This window comes from Emys orbicularis, chromosome 9 (assembly GCF_028017835.1).
Source record: "Emys orbicularis isolate rEmyOrb1 chromosome 9, rEmyOrb1.hap1, whole genome shotgun sequence".
Lineage (NCBI taxonomy): Eukaryota > Metazoa > Chordata > Testudines > Emydidae > Emys > Emys orbicularis.
In genome coordinates this window covers 106,512,749-106,533,762 of record NC_088691.1, presented here as the reverse complement: position 1 = coordinate 106,533,762, position 21,014 = coordinate 106,512,749, and the positions used below count along the sequence as shown (strand labels likewise).

The window sequence follows — 21,014 nt, the reverse complement described above, 5'->3', positions numbered from 1 at the left end:
GCCCCAAAGATTACAGGGGATAGTCCAGTCTCATGTTTAATGTAATGCTGCTGTTGGGCTGGTACAACAGGCAGCTTTGAGCTCAGCAAACAAGCAGTAAATTTAAATCAACATTTTTCTTGCTTTCTTTTTCTTCTACTGCTGGACCAAGTCGTCCCCTTCCTCCTTGCTGAGTACAACTGCCTTGTCCTGGTGACAGCTCAGATTTAGTTTCTCTCAGCAGTTGCCAGGCATGAGGTGATGCAAAGATGGATCCTAGGGTGAGGGTGGATGTACGAGGGGTGGGATGGTGCTAGATCAGTGACTCTCTGTTCCCATTGCTTTCATTTTTAAATAAATAAATATTCCTCCCATGTGTGTGAAGTGAATCTGCTGCGTGTGAGTCATGCTGTGATGTACTGAATCGGCAGGGACAGTTCACAGCACTCCCGGAGCTCTACACCACTCCCCTCAAATTGTCACGATGAGGGGTTGATTCTGAAGCCTGTTGCGTCAGACATCACCAGTTATTCTGGGACTGTGGATGGAGTAGGGGAGGGTGAAATTTGGCATTTTGCCCTACAGGAACACTTGTTTTTGTCTCAAATTGTGAGCAAGTGCACATCGCAAAGATTGTGGTGGGAAAGAAGTTTCAAAATTTGACTTGAAACATTTTGTTTCAGCATTTCTGCGAAAAAAGTTTTGACATTCCCCAACTCGAAGTGTTTTGGTTTAGTGAACTGACGTACCATGCAGTGTTTTGAGTCAGTTCAATACTAAACCCCACTTTTCCCAATAGTAGTGCATTGCCTCATGAGAGTTAATGGTTAGGAACCTGACGGTACCATTTTCCCCTAGGGGCCAGGCTACCTGGTTCAACTACATCTCCCGTAATGTACCCTAAGACACAAAACTCCCATGCTGTGCCATGCAGCTCGGTCAGAGGGAACTCCACGTTGCATTATGGGAGTTGTAGTCCTCCAGCCAATAGATGAGAATGGAAGTCTGAATTACAATCCCATCAGGCAATGTGTTGATAGGGAAATTCAGATTTATTTATTTAAACTGATTCAAAACTAAATGTTTCAAGTCAGTTAAAAAATAAAATAGTCTGAGTTGGGTTGAATTGACCTGAAAGAAAATGTCTTGATTTTCCTTATGGAAATCTGAAAACTTTTCGCAAAACCAAAATTCTCCTGCAGAAAAATTTGATTTTGTGGAAAGTGCATTTTCTGTCCTAATGACTTTCTGACAGAACATTCCGGAATGGCGCCGGAGCCGAGTCGGAACTGAGTTCTACCTCCCCTCACTCCAGGCCTCTGCCTGCATGTGTGTTTGGAAAGCTCAGTTTGCAATTGCAGATGGTTTCTGAGGGAGAAGGGCCTGAACTGTCAGTTAAGGAGGTGGAAAAGCAGGAAGGGAGGGCATTAATGCTGCCAGGGATTGGGCATTGGCAGCTGTCAGGGCAACCTCCAGTTCCAGTGCGAGAGGCTCGTCACACAAACCAGCAACACCAAGAGCCTGGCAGGAATCTGTAATAAGCAGCAATATTTCTTTGCTCAAGGCACAATGTCCACCTAGCAATGGGACCCACCCTGTCCTCACCTTTTCCTTCCGTATGCCAGATATAGCTACAAGCTTTTATGGCTCTTTCATTCTACCGCTGGAAAACCCTGGTAAATAGCAATGAAATGAATATTGTACACTGCTCTAGTGCCTTCTAGGCTGAAGGATCTCAAAGCCTTTTACAAACCCTGCCGTGCTTGCTCCCGGTGAAGTAAAGGAGTGAGGACTTTAAAATGTGGCCCTGTACGTGCCAGCCTGGGGGAGGATAGCAGCCAGCATGCCCCCTGCACAATGGTGGGGTAGAGAGCAAACTTTGGCCACTCATCTAAATGGACTGGTCTGCCCCAAAATAGCTGAAAGTGACAGGTGTTTGTACTGTGCTCATCTGTCCTCTGAGGACACGCAGTGTCCTTGGTGATGGCAGAGGGCGGGCAACTGCATGGGGCAGCAAACATCCAGGGGCCTAGCTCTTCTTTCAGGGGCACCAACGGACCCATGCGCGTGGTCCCTGGCTCCATAGCTGGCACCCTGAGCACTGTATTTGCCCAGGTCCTGGCCTGGATTCCACCTAGCAACACCCAGACTAGCCTCTCACAGCTGGTGCTTTTATATATAGGAACCGGAGCTTGCCCTGACAGCTGCCAATACCCAATCCCTGGCACCCCTCTGGCCTATCTGTAATCAACGGGGGAAGAAGAGGATTTCTGGCCAACATGGCTCCATGGTGCAGTGGCTAGGGCACAGGAGCGAGAGGCAGGAGACCTGGCCTCTATTCCTGGCTCTGCCACTGACTCCGTGTGTGATACTAGCCAAATCCCTTCATACCTCTGTGCCTGGGTTTCTCCACCTGGAAAATAGGGATAATAAGGCTTGCTAACTTCTCCTGAGTGCACTGAGATCTGTGAGTATTATTTCTGTGTGCTGGTCATCCACCAATGGCTTGGCTTCAGTCCTGTGTCCTGTTCCTCTGCCCTTTGTCTCAGGAGCTCTTCAAAGCAGGCACTGCACCTTTTCTTGTGTTCTGACGGCACCTGAGACAAGGTGCTGCTTCTACAATCTAAGTAAATTCAGCCCTGTCCGTTACTAAGCAGTGGGTGTCATTTCTTACCATACTGCCACTAAACACTTATAACTTCTCCAGAATGCTGCTGGGCACCAAGTCTGCCTGGGAAACAAGGCTTGGCCGAGCCCCTGAATAGGTCACAAATCTGTGACAAAGCAGGACTCCTGTTATTGTGCTGCATGCCAAGGTCACTATGAACTCCAGAGCGGCAGGGGGGCTAGAACTCGGATCCTCCTGCTCCAAAACCCTAGGACTCTTCTGCATGAGCTGAGGAGAATTTCCTTAAACTGCTGTTAATCTAGGGCCTGTAACACAAGGGTCGGCAGTTCTGTTTCCATGCCACAGTGGGATGTGATGACACATACACAGCTTGTTTTGCACTAGTGCGATCAATGTGTCCCATATACTAAAGCACACGAAGGCTGAGGGGAGCTGGAGATGCATTATCCCCCTCTTAGAAATGGGAAAACTGGATTAATGTGACTTGCTGAAGGTCACACAGTGAATCGTGGCAGAGCAAAGGGCTAGGAGCTAGAAACTCCTGGATTCTGTCCCTGATTGAATCCCTTGACCACACTGACAAAAACCTTCCTTGCTGCAACTGCCTTCCCCGTGTTCCAGCACCAGCAGTAAGCAGGGGGCAGCTCCTGTCTGCTGCAAGGGGGATGGCTGGAGTGTAAGCCCTTGGGGGCCTGGATGGTCTCTCCTATTGAAGCACTTGATGTGCTTTTAAGTATCATAAACTAATAAATATTTCTCTCATCAAGCGGGGCAATAGGTGCTGTAGCTTCCTCTCCGATGTTTCCCTAAGAGCATGAAGGTTTCTCCTGCATGTAGAAGCCTGATTGCTCCTACAAAAGGCTGAGATGAAGGAGCAGCCACGCTTCAAAGGAGCCATTGCCAGTGGAGCAGGGGAATGCTCGGCCCCTGTCAGCTGTGGAGTGACTTGCCCTGTTCCTGGCTCCCATATGTTGAAATCCTCTTGCTGCCCTGGCTAATGCTTTAGAGTCAGCTCCTGAACATGCCCGCGAGCTAGGCCCGCAGCAGGGTGAAGTCCTGCTGGCCCCTCTGCTGCCCAGAGCCGCGGCGGGTATGGGCTCTGGCTGTTAGGGGCCGGTGAGAGGAGGATGTGCCCCAGGCGCTGCACACCCTGTGTGCTGGGAGTGAGTTCCCCGAAGGGAGGCTGGGGGGTCCCGGGGGTCTGGGATGAGCTCAGGGCGCTGGCCTGTGGCCATGCAGGTAGCAGCCAAGAGCCCCAGCTGGAGCAGGTCGCTGGTGCTCGGCGCTGTACAGCCAGGCCCTGCCCGCAGAGCCCACAAGCCGAGCACCGGACAGGAGACGCGGGGGGGCGACACGGGCCCTGGCACGGCCTGGCCCCAGGGGCGCGTGTCTGGGCCGGGCCGGGCTGCCAGGGACGCGGCGCCGCTCGCGGCTTCCCCGCTAGGGGCGTGTGGCCCGGCCGGGAGCGGAGCTGCCTGCGCCCTGCCCGCCCGGGACCGGCACCCGTGCCCCGGCCATGCCCCGGGCGGCTGCTCGGCGGGCTCCGGCCAGCGACGGGGCTGCGATGGGAGCCGCCGCCGGGAGCTGGGGGCACCTCGCCGCCTGCCTGGCCCGGGACAGAGCCTGCGCCTCCGCCGCGCTGGGCAGCCTGGCCGCGCTGCTCTGGGTGGCCGCCCACGCGCTGTGAGTCCGCCCGGCCCCGCGCCCCTCGGCCCGGCCTCGGGCCTCCTGCCCCGCGCCCCTCTGTCCTCCATCCGCGCCCCCTGCGCCGCCTCGGGCCCCTCCGCCCCGCCTCCTGCGCCCCTCTCCCCGGCCTCAGGCCTGCCCCGTGCCTGGTCCCACGCCCCTCTGCCTGGCCGCGCTGCTCTGGGTGGCCGCCCACGCGCTGTGAGTCCGCCCGGCCCCGCGCCCCTCGGCCCGGCCTCGGGCCTCCTGCCCCGCGCCCCTCCGCCTCCCGCACCCTTCGGCCCGGCCTCGGGACTGGCCCCACGCCCCTCCGCCCAGCCCCGCGCCCCCTGGCCAGGCCTCGGGCCTACCCCGTGCCCCGCCTCGGGCCTGCCCCGCGCCCCCCTGCCCCGCCCGGCCCCGCGCCCCCCTGCCCCGGCCTCGGGCCCCTCCGCCCCGCCTCCTGTGCCCCTCTCCCTGGCCTCAGGCCTGCCCCGCTCCCTCTGTCCCCCGCACCTCCGCCTGGCCTTGGGCCTGGCCCCACGCCCCTCTGCCTGGCCCCAGCCCTGTGCCCCTCTGCCCCGCCTCCTGCGTCCCTCCACCCAGCCTCGGGCCCGCCCCGTTCTCCTCCGCCCGGCCCCGCGCCCCTCTGCCGAGGAGCAAAAGCCGGGTCCCTGGGGCCGGAGAAGGGGGCGATGCAGATGGGGCGTGGAAACCTGGCTGGGCCGGATCCTGCTCCGCGCCTGGGTTTGCCCCGGCTGCCAGGAGACACCCCGTTATCCCCCTGGGGCCCCAACACTGGGCTACAAATTCTGGAAGAACAACTTCTCCTCCGGCCCTGGCTGTTCTGGGTGGCGTGGGGGGCCTGGGGGTGGTTAGGTGGCCAAACACCTGCCCCCCCTGTTGGTGACTCACAAGGAGACAGGTGCTTCCTGCAGCCCGAGCTCAGGCTCCAAACTCTGAGAGAGGAGCAGGACACAGCACACGCTCCCCTTGGCATCTCCCACGTCTGGCGCAGGTGGTTCCCCGCCTGGCACCTGCCTTTGTGGCTCTTCCCATTCTTAGATTCCTGGCTTTCCCTGGGCACTGCAGGGAGCCAAGGTGCCTAACTCAGGCTTTGTGGCTCAAGGGTTTTCCTGTCATTTTCTAGAACCTACAAGTTAGGAGCTGTGACCATCTGCATTGCAACGCCTGAGTCTGCTGAGGGTTCAGGCCCTGGTGACCTGATAGCGCCACCGCTACAAAGCACTCAGGCCACATGACAACCACCTTCTTGGGCTGGGCATTTAAATACAGAAAAAGCAAGCTCTGTGTGTGGACAGGGGCCGTGAGGAGCCTGCTAGGAAGGAGCAGAGCCATAGGGAAGAAGTTTATAAATAACCAGTGATTGACTTGACCTGCAAACTCTTTGGGGGAGGGGCTGTCTAGTGTAAAAATATCATTCGGAAGGCCAAAAAAGAATTTGAGGAACAGCTAGCCAAAGATTCAAAAAGTAATAGCAAAATCTTTTCAACTACATCAGAAGCAGGAATCCTGCTAAACAACCAGTGGGGCCACTGGACAATTGAGATGCTAAGGACGATAAGGCCATTGTGGAGAAGCTAAATTAAGTCTTTGCATCGGTCTTCATGGCTGAGGATGTGAGGGAGATTCCCAAACCTGAGCCATTCTTTTTAGGTGACAAATCTGAGGAACTGTCCCAGATTGAGGTGTCATTAGAGGAGGTTTTGGAACAAATTGATGAACTGAACAGTAATAAGTCCCCAGGACCAGATGGTATCACCCACGAGTTCTGGAGGAACTCATATGTGAAAGTGAACTTCTCTACCTATGGTCATGGCTAGCCTGGTTGACTTAGTCTTGTTGTCTTCCTGCAAGGTATCATCGAATCCACAGGCCTCGTACTCTGTTTTATTCCTGCTGATTTTCATGCCATTTCTTTCAAGCAGGCACCTCTGTCTTGCTAAATCTTCTTCCACTTGCTCTTTGCTCTCCCCTGTGAGCAGTACGTCATCTGCAAAAACCACGCACCACGGTGCACGCCGCATGTTTTATGTAAGTGCATCGAGCGCACATGGGAACCAAAAGGGGCTACTGCGGAGCCTTGATGTGCTCTGACTCTTACTAAAAACTGTTCGGTTTCTCCACATGGCCTCCTGACCGTGGTAACCGCACGTACCGACGGGGCGTGTCCCAGACAAGTCTGATGTAGTCTTCAGGCATCGGTTTCGTTCTCATACACCACCAAATGACTTCTCTTGGAACGTGGTCATAAGCCTGCCCAACATGGATGAGTACTGTCCGCAGGGTTTTCTACTTTTCTCTAACAGAAGTATTGGGAGCATAAGCTTTCGTGGGTAAGAACCTCACTTCTTCAGATGCCATCTGAAGAAGTGAGGTTCTTACCCACGAAAGCTTATGCTCCCAATACTTCTGTTAGTCTTAAAGGTGCCACAGGACCCTCTGTTGCTTTTTACAGATTCAGACTAACACGGCTCCCCCTCTGATACTTTTCTCTGTATTTTTTCCACAAACAATCTTAATGCAAAGAGAACATCCATTTGTTCGGTTCCGGTAGAACAGCTCCCAATTTGTTGGGTACATTTGTGAAATGGCTAGCATGCGTGGGACAAGGTGGGTGAGATAAGCTTTTTGAAAGCGAGGAGCTTTCGAGCCACACAGAGCTCTTACTGAGTGGTGCATTTTTGGGATGTAATTGGAGCTCCCAGGTGCCCCCAAGCCCATTCCCCAGAGTGTCAGCACCCAGCCTGCACCCACTGGTCTCCTTCCTGGGCCTGGTGACCGATGGGGATGGTTACAACTGGGGAGGTGGCGACCGAGCAGCTAAACAAAGCAGCGGTGCCATCTGCTCCAGAGCCGCTCCCTGCGGGGCGAGGCTGGCGCAGAGATGGCACTGGCTGATCCACTGCGTGGGTGCAGGGAGTTCCCTGAGGCTGCCTCCGGTGCTGGGCCTTGTCCCTCTGTGTGCGTTGGCTGGGAAGAGGATGCTCGGGACGGCCTGAGCCTGGTGTTTGGTGTGGGGTCGTCAGGAGCCGGGGGACCGAGTGCTTTCCACCACCGGGGGTCAGTGTCACTGGGGCAAGGCCTCCAGCAGGGACGAGTGATCTGGGGGACCCCTCTGGGGTGCTTTGAAGGGGCCCGATTCCCAGAGGTGGGTGCTCAGCACCCTTTGGAATTCACCCCCCCTCCGAGGGGTGTTGTTTGCCCTGCAGCGGCTCATCACTGCTGAGTCTTGGCCCCCACGTGGGGGGCTGCGGCCCAGGGAGGGGAAGTGAGCTGCCCTGGCCACCCCGGCACAGACCTAGTGCTAGGGCCACCGGCTGTGCGGTTCCCGGAGCAGCCCTGGGGCAAGCCAGAGAGCACCCCGAGCCGTGGGGCCTGGCGTGAGACGGGAGCCTGACGTTGCCAGTTAGTAGCATGTCCCGCGACCCCACTGAAGGGGCAAGCTCTGACTGACTCTCCCACGTACTGGGCTGCAGGGCCTGGCCTCAGGGGCACTGGGGTGTCCTGGGGGACCCTGGGCACCGTTAAGTAGCTCAGCCTGTGCCTCATCCTAGCCGATAAAGCTGGGCTGAGAACCCCAGCCCCTGGGTGAAAGGGCAGCGCTCCCCTGCTCTGATCCCTCTCCCTCTGTGTCCCTCCCAGGCTGGTCCGTGCCCGCTGCAGGAGGAAAGGCTGGCAGGAGGCATCGGTGCTCTGCATTATTTACAGCTTTGTGGGCAGCATGTGCAACACAATCGGGGCGCTCCTGGCCAAGCAGCTCGCCATCCAGGTACGCAGGAGACGTCCGGCCTGCCCCCGCAGGGGCCTGCCGATCCTGGAGGTCGGGCATGGGACAGCCCCCAGCCCAGCCCCTGCGGCCAGTGCAGGATGTTGGCTAGGGCTTTGGCCATGGTGATGGCGCTCCCTGTGCGCCCCTGGGCCCAACAGAGCACAGAGTACTGCCCCAAACCCCTCAGCCCTGGCCAGGCACAGCTGTCCCTGCGTGCCTTGCCTGGGGGCTGGAGGGGGCAGGTTCCCTGGCTGAGTTCTGTCCCTTTGGTCCACCAGATGCCACGGTCCCCCCACCACGAGACCCCGCCCCAACTCCCCTGAGGTAACCGCAATCCCAGGAGGCCAGCACAGATCCAAATGACAGCTCTGATCCCTGGCAGCCCCCCGCCATGCGGGCAGCCAACTCTGACACAAGGCCCCCCCCCCTCACCCCAGCCACGGCTGCCTCAGGGCCGCCTGCTGAGGAGGGGACTCCGGGGTGAGGATAATGCAGGCTCGGCCCAGCTACCTTTCCCTTGTAAACTGTGCTGGGGGCCGTGTTCGTTGCCCTGCCCTGCCCAGCCAGGCCTGGCCCTACAGAGACACCTCTGGAGGGGACGGTGGCAGGGAGTGGGGCGGTACATGGGCAAGGGTCCCTGCCCCACGCAGAAGGGGGGCCTCAGTCCCCCACTGATGATATGGCTCTTTAAGCCTCGGTGCTACTCTTTGCTGCACCTTCTTCCCCTTGACCCGGAGCAGTCGTTCCGGGGCGGGCGTCTCCCTGGCTGAGTCACTGGAGCCCGGAGGCAGGGGTAGGGTGAGGCTCACGCTCCCCACCCTGTTTGTCTTGTTCCTCAGGGCTGACGGAATAACAGCTGCTTCCCTGAGGTGGAGTCATGAACAGCCAGAGCTGGTCTGGGAGGGCCCTGGGCCCAGCCTCGCTCACTGCCGGTGTCTCCTCAGCGCAGGGCGATTGGTCACTCCCAGCATTCACGGCTGGCGCTCGGGGTATGTCCGCACTGCAGGCAGACGCCTGCAGCTGGCCCGGGCCAGCCGACTCAGGCTCTGGCTAAGGGGCTGTAGAATTGCGGGGTCCATGTTCGGGCTCTGGGACCGTCCCCCCTTGCAGGGTCTGAGGGCTTGGGCTGGAGACCAAACATCTACCCTGCAATTAAACAGCTCCTTAGCCCGAGTCTGCTGGCCATGGGTGTGTAATTGCTGTGTAGACATACCCTCAGAGGCCGCGATAGCTGCATTAGAAAGAGACACAAGGAGACACCCAGTCCTTGTCCCTCCCAGACAGACCATCCATCCCAGTGTATCTGGCCTGGGGAGATGCGTTCGTTCTGTGAGCACGCTGAGTTCTGCCCCTCTGGCTCAGCCAGCAGTCCCTTCCCCGAGTGCATGGGGCAGGCGGGATGGAGGGGACCCAGGAGCGCTGCTGCCTTTAGTTCGGCCGGGCTGCGTGGGACTTTGCTCTGGTTTAACCGGTGGTGGGATTCTTAAGCCCAGCTAGTGAAAACGTGCGCGATGTTCTCTTCTCCCACATGGGGGCGCCGCAGGCCCTGACTTGTGCGCACCGTTCCCAGAGCTGGGCGTGCAGACGGGCTGCGTGTGTGGACACACGGACCCCCCACGGCTGCAGGGGAAGGAGGCATGTCAGAGCTGGAGCGGCTGTGCCTTTACCTGCTCGGAAAGGGGGCTGTACGCCGCGTGCTTTCTGAGCTGAGCGCGAATGTGAGAAACGGGCGAGCACGGCAGGCCAGCCCCATTGCTGGGGGGGAGACCAGCCTCACGGCGCTGCCCTGCAGGGCAGTTGTCCCCACTCCCAGCCCCTGGGCTGTTGCTCAGAATGGAACAGCCCCTGCAGGTTTTTCACGGCAGGGCTTGCTGGGGCAGGCGGGCTCTGTGTTATGCCCCCGGCGCTGTCTGCGCCTTAGCACAGGGACAGTTGGGGCAGCACTGCCACCAGTCACTGTGGCAGAGGGTTCGGAAGCTGTTTGAAAAAATTCCTTTTGTGCTTAAATTCTCCAGGCAGGTTCCTGGGGCCGGGATAAGTCCCTGACCCTGTCTGACCTCGCTGCAGAAGTTCCTCTCACTGGGAGTTCTTGGGGGGGTGCAGGGCACTCTTGGGGGCGTTGGATCAGACTCTGGTGTGCTGTGGCCAAGAGGCTGTCTGCAGCGGGGGCTGAGAAGACGGATACTGTGCACTTCACTGGCTTATCTGGAGTAAAATCTGAACTCTGTGTCATACTCCAGGGTCTGCCCCTGCCTGGCCTGGGAGCTTCGGAGCCCACTGGGGTGACGTTCGGCACCATGGGCTGTCGGCCAGGCTGGGAGTGACAGAACTCCAAGCACTATAGCTCAGGAGAGCCACCCCAGCCGTGAGCCGGTCACCATGCCAGGCCTTCGTCCGCCCCTAACAGTCAGCTGCTGGCTCTCCCGGGTGTCGGCTAGATGGGCAGAGTTTAGTTCAGTCCAGAGCCTGCTGCGGGAGCTGTCTGCCCCATTGCTCTGGCCTAGGCTCTCTGCAGCAGGCCCTGTCTCTGCCATGGCCCATGACACTGTTGGTCTGGGGGAGGCCCAGGGAGCGCTGGGGTCACCCGAAGGTTGCCGCAGAGATCTGTGCTGAGAGCTGGGGACCGGAAGTCGGGACCCATCTGCTCTTTCCCAGCTCTGACACCTGCTGGCTATGTGACCTTGGCCAAGCTGTTCACCTCTCCGTGCCAGGGCCATGCACAGAAGGAGGCTGATATCTTCCTCTCAGGGCTGTTGGGAGACTGGTCCTCACTGTCCATAAAGCGTTTCCCCATCCTGGGATCGTGGCTCTGATCCGATTGGTCTCTCCGCAGGTCTTCATAGGGGCGTACATGGCTGCTATCGACATCATTCACTTCCTGCTGACTCTCTTTCCTGTCTGTGTGTCCGACCCCAGACCCACACCAGGTACGTGCCCGGCGGGTCACCCTGTCCTGAATGGCGGGGGCGGGGCGGAACCCCAGGCGATAACCTGGCCCCTCCCCAGACTAGATGCATACAGGAGTGCTGGGGGCCCCGGGCGTGCTACAGGGGCTGAATATGTTCCAGGCCACACCGAGGGCTGGGGAGATGAGTGGTGAGAAGCATGCGGCTGGGAGGGGGATTTGGGGAGAGGCCTGGCTTGGAAGGCTGGATGCTGAGGGGGTGGGGGCTGGGCGGGGGCTTGGAGGCTGGGCTCGGAGGTGGGCTGGGCGATGGGGGGTGGAGGCTGGGCTCGGAAGGGGGTGGGGCGAAGAGGGGGTGGAGAGAGAGGGCTGGGTGCTGTCTGGGTGCTGGGAGGTGGAGGGAGAGGGTTGGGTGCTACCTAGGAGGGGGGGTTGGCAGGGGTAATAGAGGGCTGGGAGACGGGCAGGATGGGAGGGGGTGAGGACGACGCCCCCACTCCCAGCACAGCCAGTGACCCTGGGGGCAGGCGAGCTCTTGGGGGACGAGGATCCCGTTTTGGGGAGATGTTCTCCAGCAGCAGAGGCCGGTGCTGCCGAGGACCCGGTCCCTACGCTGAGCTCTTGGCTGGTGCTTGCAGTGCGGGGCCGGTTCCCCGACAGGCTTTCGTTGTGTCTCCCGGCTGAGACTTTGTGTCCTGCGCAGCTCCGCCCGGCAGGAGGAAGAGGAGGAGAAGACAGGTGAGGAGCAGCCTCCTTGCGCTCACTCTGTCCCTGTGCACGGGCCCCGGCTGGTACGTCCTGGCGATGGCCACCTCATCCTCCCCCGAGGAGTTCCACGGCGCACAGAGGAGACTGCTCGGGACAGCGCTGCAGGTAACGCAGCTCCCGCTGCCTGTGTTCCTCTGGGCTGGCAGGGATCCAGCCAGGGCAAAGCTCCCAGCGGCAGCTCCTTCGGTGCAACCCCTCGCTGAGCCTGCTGGGGCCGGGGGGGGCCTACCTGAGGGAGCCCCGGCCAGGAGCTGTGTCAGGCCGCCGGCACTGGGGGGTGGTTTCGCCCGCTGAAGTTAGAGGCGATTAGGCTCACAGACATCAGAGTTGGGAAAGGGGGCGCTGCCAGGCCCGGGGGCGCAGGGGCTTGTCTGCGCTAGAAGGAACGGGGTGAGGCAGCACGTGGCTGTGTGTGTCGGCCGGCAGGCGGGCCGGACGGGCCCATCGGATTGTCTGTCTCTAGCTCCCGTCATTCCGGGAAGCGCCGCTGCTCTAATGAGCTACCGAAGGGCGAAGCTGTGGGGCTCCAGAGAGCCCTAGAGATGCAGGGGAAGGTTTGTCCCATTGTGCACAGCAGACGCTAGGCCTGGCGTTTCCAGGCTGCCCTGGTGGCCCTAGAGAGCGGGAGCCGTGGTGGGTCCAGCAGTCGCGGGAAGGCAAGTGCTGTGCGGGATCTAACAGTTGTCCGGGCGGATTAGCACATGGGGGTGACACGCAGTGCCTGGTGGGGCCCCTCTGCTGCGCAGCGGGGAGTGGCCTGGGGGCTCCCAGTGGCTCAGGATTTCTTACCCTCCCGTCCCGCAGGAGAACACAGAAGTGCTGGGCTTTGCCCTGGGGATGCTCGCTGCGCTCGTCGCCTTCACGGCCAGGGTCCCTGCGCTGTCTGGAGCGGTAAGTGGGCTGGCCGGAGCTAGGTAACGCGGAGCCCAGCACAGGGCAGGGGCCATGGTGGCCATGCAGTGCACGTGGCTCCATGGCCTGGGGACAGCGGGGGTGCACAGCCTGCGAGCTAGCTCCAAATTGGGGTGTGTCGCCACAGCGCAGGGCTGCAGCCACAGCCCCGTGGGGCCTCTTGCCCTGGTGCAACAGGGCCCTGGGCCAGTGTAGATGTGGGTCTTGTGGCCCCTCCCGGCACGCTGGGGCGTGGCACTGTCTCCTGGACAGCCCCTCCCTGAGTGCCCATGTGCCAGGGTGAGTCCCACCCACTGTCTTCCCCCTGCCCGGGCCTCCCTTCCCAGCCTGCCACCGTCTCCTCAGCGCTCACTCCTGCCCTGGGGCTGTCGCCCCGATGCTCCACGAGGCCCAGGGACTCTTATCCCGCACCCTGTCCCCCCTGCTCCCCAAGTCTGTCTGTCTGCTCCGACCGCACTGCCCTGCAGCAAGACTCCTCTGTGGCCTGGGCCACACTTACAGCACAGTCTGTCCCTGACGGACCCGAGGGCCTGAGCCCGCCCATGGCAGCAAACCTGTTGTGTCCATGGGCCTGCTCGAGTGTGAGTGTTTGCAGGCTCAGGACTGGGCTGCGGTCCCTGCTGCTGCCTGGCAGGCCTTGCTCGCCCTAACCAGGGTTTGTTCTGCCCCTGCTGCAATAGCAACGCGATCCGGGATCGACCGGGCTGCTCCCTTGGGGACCCAGACCGAGGGGTTTACCTGTGCCCCTTGCCTTGGGCTCGGACCCCAGGTCGGTAAGGCCCGTGGGGGGCGGAGCATGGCAGCATTCACGTTGCCCTTGCAGGGTGGTGGCCTAGAAGGAGGCAGTGCCCCTGATCCCCGTGTCTGCGTGTTTGCACAGAGAACGGTATTTGGCTGTTCCCGTCTCGCTGCAGAGGCAGATAAATGTGGCTCGGGACACGGACCGGGCTGCAGGGAAGGCCGGGCCAGATGGCAGCTCCCAGCCTGCAGACAGCTATGCGCAGTCGCTGTGCTTCCACTGCTGAGTGCACTGTGCTGTATCTGCTGCAGGGTGCTGCCCGGCGAAGCAGGGACTGGCCCTGCTGCCATGGGTGCCCCACAGGGTGGGGGCATCGGCTCGCGCTGATTCAGGGAGCCAGTCTGACCTTCACCTGCTTTCTGCAGTGCAGAGGGAGGCTGTCTCCAGTGACCCAGCTCTGGGCCAGCGTCTCCTCGGCCCTGGCCAGTGTCCTGTATGCAGCGGCCATTGTGACTCACGACCAGCGGCCCGCGTACTTTGTGAGAGCCATGCCCTGGCTCCTGCTCGCCCTGGGCTCTGCTGCGCTCGACGTGGCTGTATCCTTTCCCCGCCGGCTCCACGGACTGGCACGGGGGGGTTGGAACAGAGGCCGAGGGCCTGAGCACCCCTCATCTCCGGGGCACGACGCAGGCTGCAGAGGTTAGGCCCCTGGGTCTGATGGGCCCCGAGGGCTGCGGATCCTGCCCAAACCCCACGCCACTCTGGCCAGCTTGGTGGTGTGGGCTGGGCATTGTCCCTGAGCCAGTGCTGTGTAGCTCCCTTCCAGGCAGCCCTGTTGTGGGGCTGAGGTGGAGCCGGTGTTACCCTGAGACGCCGTCACTTCCTTAACCCTGGGAGCTCAGATCACCTGTCTGTCCTGCGTGATGAAAAGCCAGATGAGCCAGCGGCTGGGCCTTGTGGCTGAGGCCACAGAGACCCCGGCCACGTGGGCGCTGCTGGCACAGGCGGAGGAGGAGGAGGAAGAGCCGAAGGGAACCGAAGAGGAAAAGGTTTCTCCTCCTGTCTCTGGGTTCTCCCCTGCCCTGCACCGTGTGCTGCCACTCGCCCTGCAAGGGGAGACGGCCGGGGGCCCACCCCGCGGTGCCTTGCCGAGGCATTCGGATGGGCGTGAGGCCCTTGCAGGGACGGCTGTGCCCGCTGCAGAGCTCGCTCCTGTGCTGCCCGCAGGCGGTTGGGAGCCTGCCGAGGTTTTTGTGCCTCTTGGGTTTGACATTGGCCCTTTTCCCCCAGCATCCTGCTACGTCGCTGCCCGGGACGCAGCCTGATCCGGGGCCCCGCTCTCCTCTGTGTGCCCAGCTGGCTCCCGGCTCCTTCCTCCCACCCCCTTTGGGGGGCTGCACAGCCCACGCTGACAGCCCCTTGGGGTATCCCCTGCGCCTGCTCCCCACCACCCTTCCTCTCCCTCTGCCCTGCGGCCCAGGAGCCTCCAGCTGCTCTGGTTCTTCGTGGAGCCGGCCGTGCCGCTCTGCTAGTTATACAGAGTCACAGTGGGAGGGAGGGAGGGACGGGTCGTTGCTCCGGCCTCCATTGAAGAGCTCAGCCCTGCCGTTCCCAGTGCATGTTGGGATTTGCTCGCTCACTGCCCCCCCTCTCTCCAAGGTCCCCAACTGGCTGCCGCTGAGCATGTTCCCGGCCCCCAGGTCGCTCCACGAGGGGGCAGCCGTCGGCCGCTGCCTGGATCTCACCATCGAGCAGGTGCAGCAGGTGAGGCAGGAGAACCGCTGGGGCGCTGGGCGGGCTGACAGCAGCACGGAGCTGAGCTGCGGGTGGAAGTGAGAGGCTGGCCGGGATGGCTGCGGGGGGCGGCCAGCCAGCGAGAGACGCTGAGCCAGGCTGAGCCAGGCTCTGTGGGTGCACACGCCTGTTCTGGGGTGACCGGGAGCTCATCGGTCTGCAGCTTTTGGGAGCCCTGCCCCCGTAAGCAGTGGGGTCTGCTACCCAACCATCTCCCCACACAGGCCTCTCCTCTGGGGCTTTCTGATCCTCCTGCTGTGCCCCTTGATTGTACGCTGGTAAATCCTGCTCCCTGCTACGTCCAGGCTGGCCGCGGTGCAGTGAGGCTGCCGGGAGATGGACAGACAAGTGCTGCCGACCCCGCCCTGCCGGAGCCCCCTGCCTACCCTCCAGTCCAGGTCATCCACGCCAAGCTCTCCCCCTCCAGCTCCTCGTACGTCTCCTCCATCAGCTCCGAGCTCGAGGTAGGTGGCTACCACCGGTCATCTGCACCGGATCCTGCGCTAACCCCAGCCTCTTGCCTTGAACTTGGCCCACGCTGCCTTCACTGGTGCGCGGCACACAGAGCCGCTGGCCCCAGGCCAGGGACCGTCCCACCCAGGTGTGTGTGTGTGTGTGGCAGTGAGAGCACTCCCAGTGCAGGCCGGGTCCCCAGAGCATCCTGGCCAATTGCCACGGGATAGGTCCAGTCACAAGAAGCCAGCTCCCCAGATAACCAGATATCTTCCCCCCCCCCACACACACACACAGATGCCCCCTCCAGGGCTGCGGGAGGGCCCCTCTCCATCTCTGCCTCACTGACTGCCGTGGGGCGGGCCGGAGGGCCAGGGCAGTTCCCACTCAGGCAAAGCGCCGCTTGCCAATAGCAGGAGCTAGCGGGGCTGATTGTAGACTGAAGACTGAAACGGAGCTCAGCACGTAGCCCCTGCGTACTGCGTCGTAGGCAGGGCTGGGTGCGTCTCCCCGTATTAAACTCGACCTCATCTCCCAGGAGAAGACCCTGGTTTCAGTTGCTTCAACCTTTGCCAAACTGTCACTGTCTGAGCTGAAAGTCCCAGGCTGGGGGCTGCCTCAGGCTGAATTGTATTTTGAAGATTTCACCCAAGATGGTTCGGCTGGTTCCAAGCACGAGGCTGGGAAATATGTTGTTTGGGTCAGGTTGAAAACTCGGGCGACTTTTCTTCCAAAAGTTCTAACTGACAGCGCAGTCCTGGGGAAATGCCAGCGCCTCCCAGGCCTGCTTTGCTCCTCCCCAGGAGGAGATTTCTGCATCGACTCGCTGCTGCTGCTGTCAAACTGCGAGATGTTTCATAGAAACTCTGCAAAGCCTGTCACGGTTGTTGGGGCGATTTCTGTCCTGAGCGACGTGCATGCAGCTCGCCCTGGAGCAGTGCCGTCCCTCTGAAGGTAGAATTCAGCCCACAGTGGTGTGATCCCAAGAGCTGGACAACCCATGTGCACGAGGGAGGGCGGGGAGCAAAGAGTGGACTATTTTATGTAGTTCTAAAAATGGGACCATTCTGTTCCAGAACGTAAATGGGAATGCTCAGCGTTCCTGTGCCATTGTTACAACCCGCCAGCACCCTGGGCTCTGGGCCTCTCCCCTCCTGTGGAAACGGGGCAGTGTATGCTCCTTGAGAGACAGGCCGATGCATGGCCCACTGCCCTTACTGCCCCTCAGCCTGACAGAACGGAGAGTGCAGAAAACCTCGGCCAGCACTACCCCCCCGGGTTCCCCGGCCTGGTGCTCAGAGAGATTCCTGTCTGAGGCTGGCGTTTCTTACCATGTCCCTGGCGTTTCAGCAGGCGTCTCTGTGGGAACAAAGGGGTTTATGGCAGGAGATTACAGCAGGTCAAATCCCCTTCTGCCTGAGCTAGCACTTGCCTTGCACCGGGACCAGCACAGTTACCATATGGAGGGGGACGAACAAAAACACATTTTGATTCTATAAAGTTTGTTTTGTTTCGTTTCTGTTTTTTTTTTTAAAACACCTGCACCTGATAAGGAGCCGCACTGCACACTAGAAAGAATCTCTTTGGATGATTGGGGCGAGGTGGCTGGTTTGCACTCCATTTCCATAGGCTGAACGCGGTTTGACAGTCACTCCGTGTTTGAAAATAACAAGATGATTGAGCTCAAAGCAGCTGAAATACTCTTGGCAGGTAGGGGGCAATATTTCCAAGTACAGCCCGGAGCAGCCCCAGCTGGAGCATGTGGCTAGTTGGCAGAGCCAGGCAGCCTTTGCTGGCGTTCTGGGCCCTTGCAGATCCCACATTGAAATGGCTCCTGTGTTTGTTTGGACAGACTGGATTGTGTTTCTGTGACAGTGTCTCACACACCTTGTGAAATCATGTTTTCCTTGCAGTCGTTCTTCCCCCCGGCTCACCTTGCACACTCGCTCGCCCACTCTCTTCGGCTATTTTGAAAATAAGAACTCCCCATATTTCTCTGCTCACTACAGCTTTCCTGCTCTCGAAAGCTGCTTGTGAATGCTCCCACGTGGCTCTCTCCACCTTGGCTAGGTACCAGAGCGAGGCATCAAGAGAAGGGATCTGGGCTGGGCTGTTCGGTGTTGGCTGCTCTAGACCAACTCTTTTCTTGATCTTTGTTGTTCTTCTGCAGCAAAAGTACTGGGAGGCCTTAAACTCACAACAGGTCTAAAGAACTGTCACTTTGCTTTGCGCCGGGCCCACGACCAGCACTCCAGGGACACCCATGTCTGCCAAGCGTCTTTCACTTTAAATCCATGAAGCATTACAACTGAAGTCTGTCTTAGGTTAGATGCATGAGACATCACAAGCCCCAGAAAGAGGCCAGATTGCAGGGCAGGAAATAATCACTCATAAATTGAAGAAACATAATGTGCTTGCTTTGTCCTTAGTGCAGTCCCGGGGAGAGGTTCTGCTCCCAGGCCCGCTGGTGTAAATCTGAAGGGACTCCACTGACCCTTAGCGGAGCTACTCTGGATTACACTGTTGCACAGGAGTAGAGTCTCCCCCATGATCTCCAGCCCAGGGTCGTTTTTAGGTCACAGAACTAGTTGAGGTCAAAGAGGAGAGAAGTCGTCTAATCTCCCCTGAAGGAAGTTACCCCACCTCCAAACTGGCTTTCACTGACTGGAGATAAAGTAACAATGATGATAAACTCCACGCAGCCCTGGACTCCAGAAAGCCGTATCCCCTGGGCTGGCACACATCAGCCATGTGGCGTCGCAGCCAGCGCTGGGTGCGTCTTGTGGCTTCGCAGTTTTATAGCGTCTCCTGTGGGGCAGAGGGAAGAAATTCTGCCGATCCGTTCCTGGGAAGGAGATGGCTCAGGGGCTGGGGAGGAGAGGCGCGTCCAGCTCTGTAGTGCTGGGAGCGACTTGTGTGAATCGCTTGGTCTCAGTCCCGTCCATCCACTCTCACAGCTGGCGGAGAGGTCAAGCAGGGCTCGCGCTGTCCATCCCCCCGAGAGGTGCCCCTCCAGGACAGATCTGGGGGCGCAGGCGGTGTGGAGTGACCTTCTGTCCCCTGCTGGTATGCAGCGTGGGCAGGCAGATGCCCCCTCACAATGAACAGAGGCAGAAAGGGAGTTCACACTGACCTGTAGGATCCCAGGTACTGTATGTGTCACATCGAGCCATAGGAGTTGTGGGTGGAGCTTGGGGACTGAATATCGCCACTTTTCTCCCTGCTCTGCCCTCTGAGGGTGATCCCTGCTGCATTGTGGGAAGTCACGTGGGTCCGCAGTGCGGTGACTGACCTGGGTGTGTGGGTTGTTAGTGCGCTTTATCACAGCTACCCCGTGTCTCCCCCCGGTGCAGACCCACCCTGTGTGACAAGGGAGGCGAATCGAGTTGCTCTGCCTGAGTGCTGGAGGAGTTTGTATGGGTCACTAAAGCACCAGGAGGGCTCGGTACACCTGGGCCGTTGTTCCACGAGCCCTGTTCGGGGGGCTGCAAGTCAGGGCGGGCATGAATTGGCATCTCGTGCCGTCACACAGCATTGCCTCAAGCCCTTTCTGAAGCAACGGCTTTAAATGGTGGACTTCAATCCATCAGCTGTGTGATTCCGTAGATCAACTGGCTAGTTACATGGGGGGGCTAAAGAAGTAAATACTGCCTGGAATCCAATGGGCCTCGTTCTGCACGGCTGTGGGTACAATGCAGAAAGCGTTCCTGACTCCAGAATGGCTGAAAGCCCTTCTGCTGATGCCTGCAGATATTTCCGAGGTCCGTGGTACTGAGCTGGAGCTGTGTTTACCAGTCAGGTGGCCTGTGTGGCACGAGAGTGTCCCCTGATTACCTTCCAGGTGAGGAACAGCTGTTCTGGACCACTCGCTATCGTTATCTCCTGACAGTAGGTTAGGTTCAAAGTGACAAACTGTTACTCCTCGGGCTGAGTGCTGCTCTGGAGAGCGCGCCGGCCGGCCGGCCGGGTATTTCTGGCAATGACCCGCAGACAGTGCAGTGAGCCTCATACCGACCTCTTCTCAACAGCAAGATCCATCGTCCCTGGAAGTAAAAGTTGGCTGAGGCTTCTCAGGTTAGCAGCCCTCGATAGTCACCTTAGTGGAGATCAGTCTCTGGTTATGAACTGAGCAGTAACGGCCAGAGCTGGTTAGAAAACCACGGAGAGTTTCTGGAGAGTTTTCACCCTGCTGGGATCCGACAGGCGGCTTTTCCTTTCATTCCGCATTTGTTCATGAAAATTTTTATTGAAAATGTTTGATTTCAAAAATGTTTTTTCTCAGTTTGTTTCCCCCTTTTCCCTCCGTTTTTTCCCATTTTTCCGCTTGCAGTGGGAGGGGGAAGGAGAAAAGGAGGGAATGAAAAATCTACCCCAAAAAGGTTTCCATGTGGAGTTTTGTTGAAAATTTTTTAAAAATGAGAATTTTGTGACAATTTCTATTTTCAGATAAAGTTTGAATTCAGGTGGTTTTTCCCCCTGTAAAACCGGCCTGAGCAGCTCCCGTATGGCCAGTCTGCATCCAGTGGAGAGCAGACCCCACTTCTGTAGGAGCTCCGGTGCTACAGACCTGCCTTGTCCCTGTAACCCGAAATCCTTTCTCTTCGCAGTGGGACTTCGAAGGCATGAATCTTCAGTGGAACAGAAACGGTACCGAGGCGCCAAACATCCAGCCCGGCAGCAGCTCACTGCAGAATGCAGGCTTCGGCTTTGATGTGAACGCCCTCAAACAAGCCGCAGCTGCGCTGAGACTGTGTGATAATGACGCCCCCGGGGCAGAGAAATCATAGCAGGTAACTCAAAAAACCAGCAGAAGAAAGATCCTCTGTAGAAGATCCCTGGCAGGTCCAGGTTACAGCAGTACTGTGGGCCAGTACAGGGCAGGGAGTAGATGCAAATGTAGCTCAAATCTCACCCGTGTACTTCCCTGATCCTGCTGCAGCTTTGGGCAGGGCGGCTTCTTCTGCACGGGGCTGGAGCAACCTGAAGGCCACACAAACAAACCCTGTCTGCAAGCAGCCCCAAGGAGCTGAAAACACAGCTGGGGCTCAGAATGGCCTGGGGTGTCTCTGGCCACACGCCTTTTCCCTGCTGCACTTGCAGGGGCGGTGGGGAATGGCAGAAGAGCCCCATGGTCAGCGTTCCTTTGCCAGAGACTCACCGTGACGCTGGGGCAGCCCACCCCAGGCCCTGTTCAAACGGGGGGGCTGACAGTGACTGCACCTCACCAGGGATGCTGCAGTGTCTGCACTAATCAGGGCTGAACCGCGCCCATTGCCCAGTGGGAATAACTGACCTCTGGGGGAGTGGGGGCAGTTTCCCCGCCCTGGCACCGTTGGGTTGGCCATAGCCCATCGATCAGGGTTTCCAGCCCTGCTCC

At 59.2% G+C, this 21,014-nt stretch overlaps 1 protein-coding gene across 1 annotated transcript; it reads left to right on the top strand.

The window, feature by feature from the left end:
- The first annotated feature begins 4,172 nt into the window (after positions 1 to 4,172).
- Positions 4,173 to 20,424, top strand: TMEM44 (transmembrane protein 44). Its single transcript, XM_065410368.1, has 10 exons — positions 4,173 to 4,291; positions 7,940 to 8,066; positions 10,900 to 10,993; positions 11,675 to 11,844; positions 12,544 to 12,630; positions 13,816 to 13,986; positions 14,293 to 14,439; positions 15,050 to 15,154; positions 15,409 to 15,648; positions 20,245 to 20,424. Exons 1-10 carry the CDS (start codon positions 4,173 to 4,175, stop codon positions 20,422 to 20,424), a joined length of 1,440 nt encoding a protein of 479 aa, XP_065266440.1.
- Positions 20,425 to 21,014: the final 590 nt, after the last annotated feature.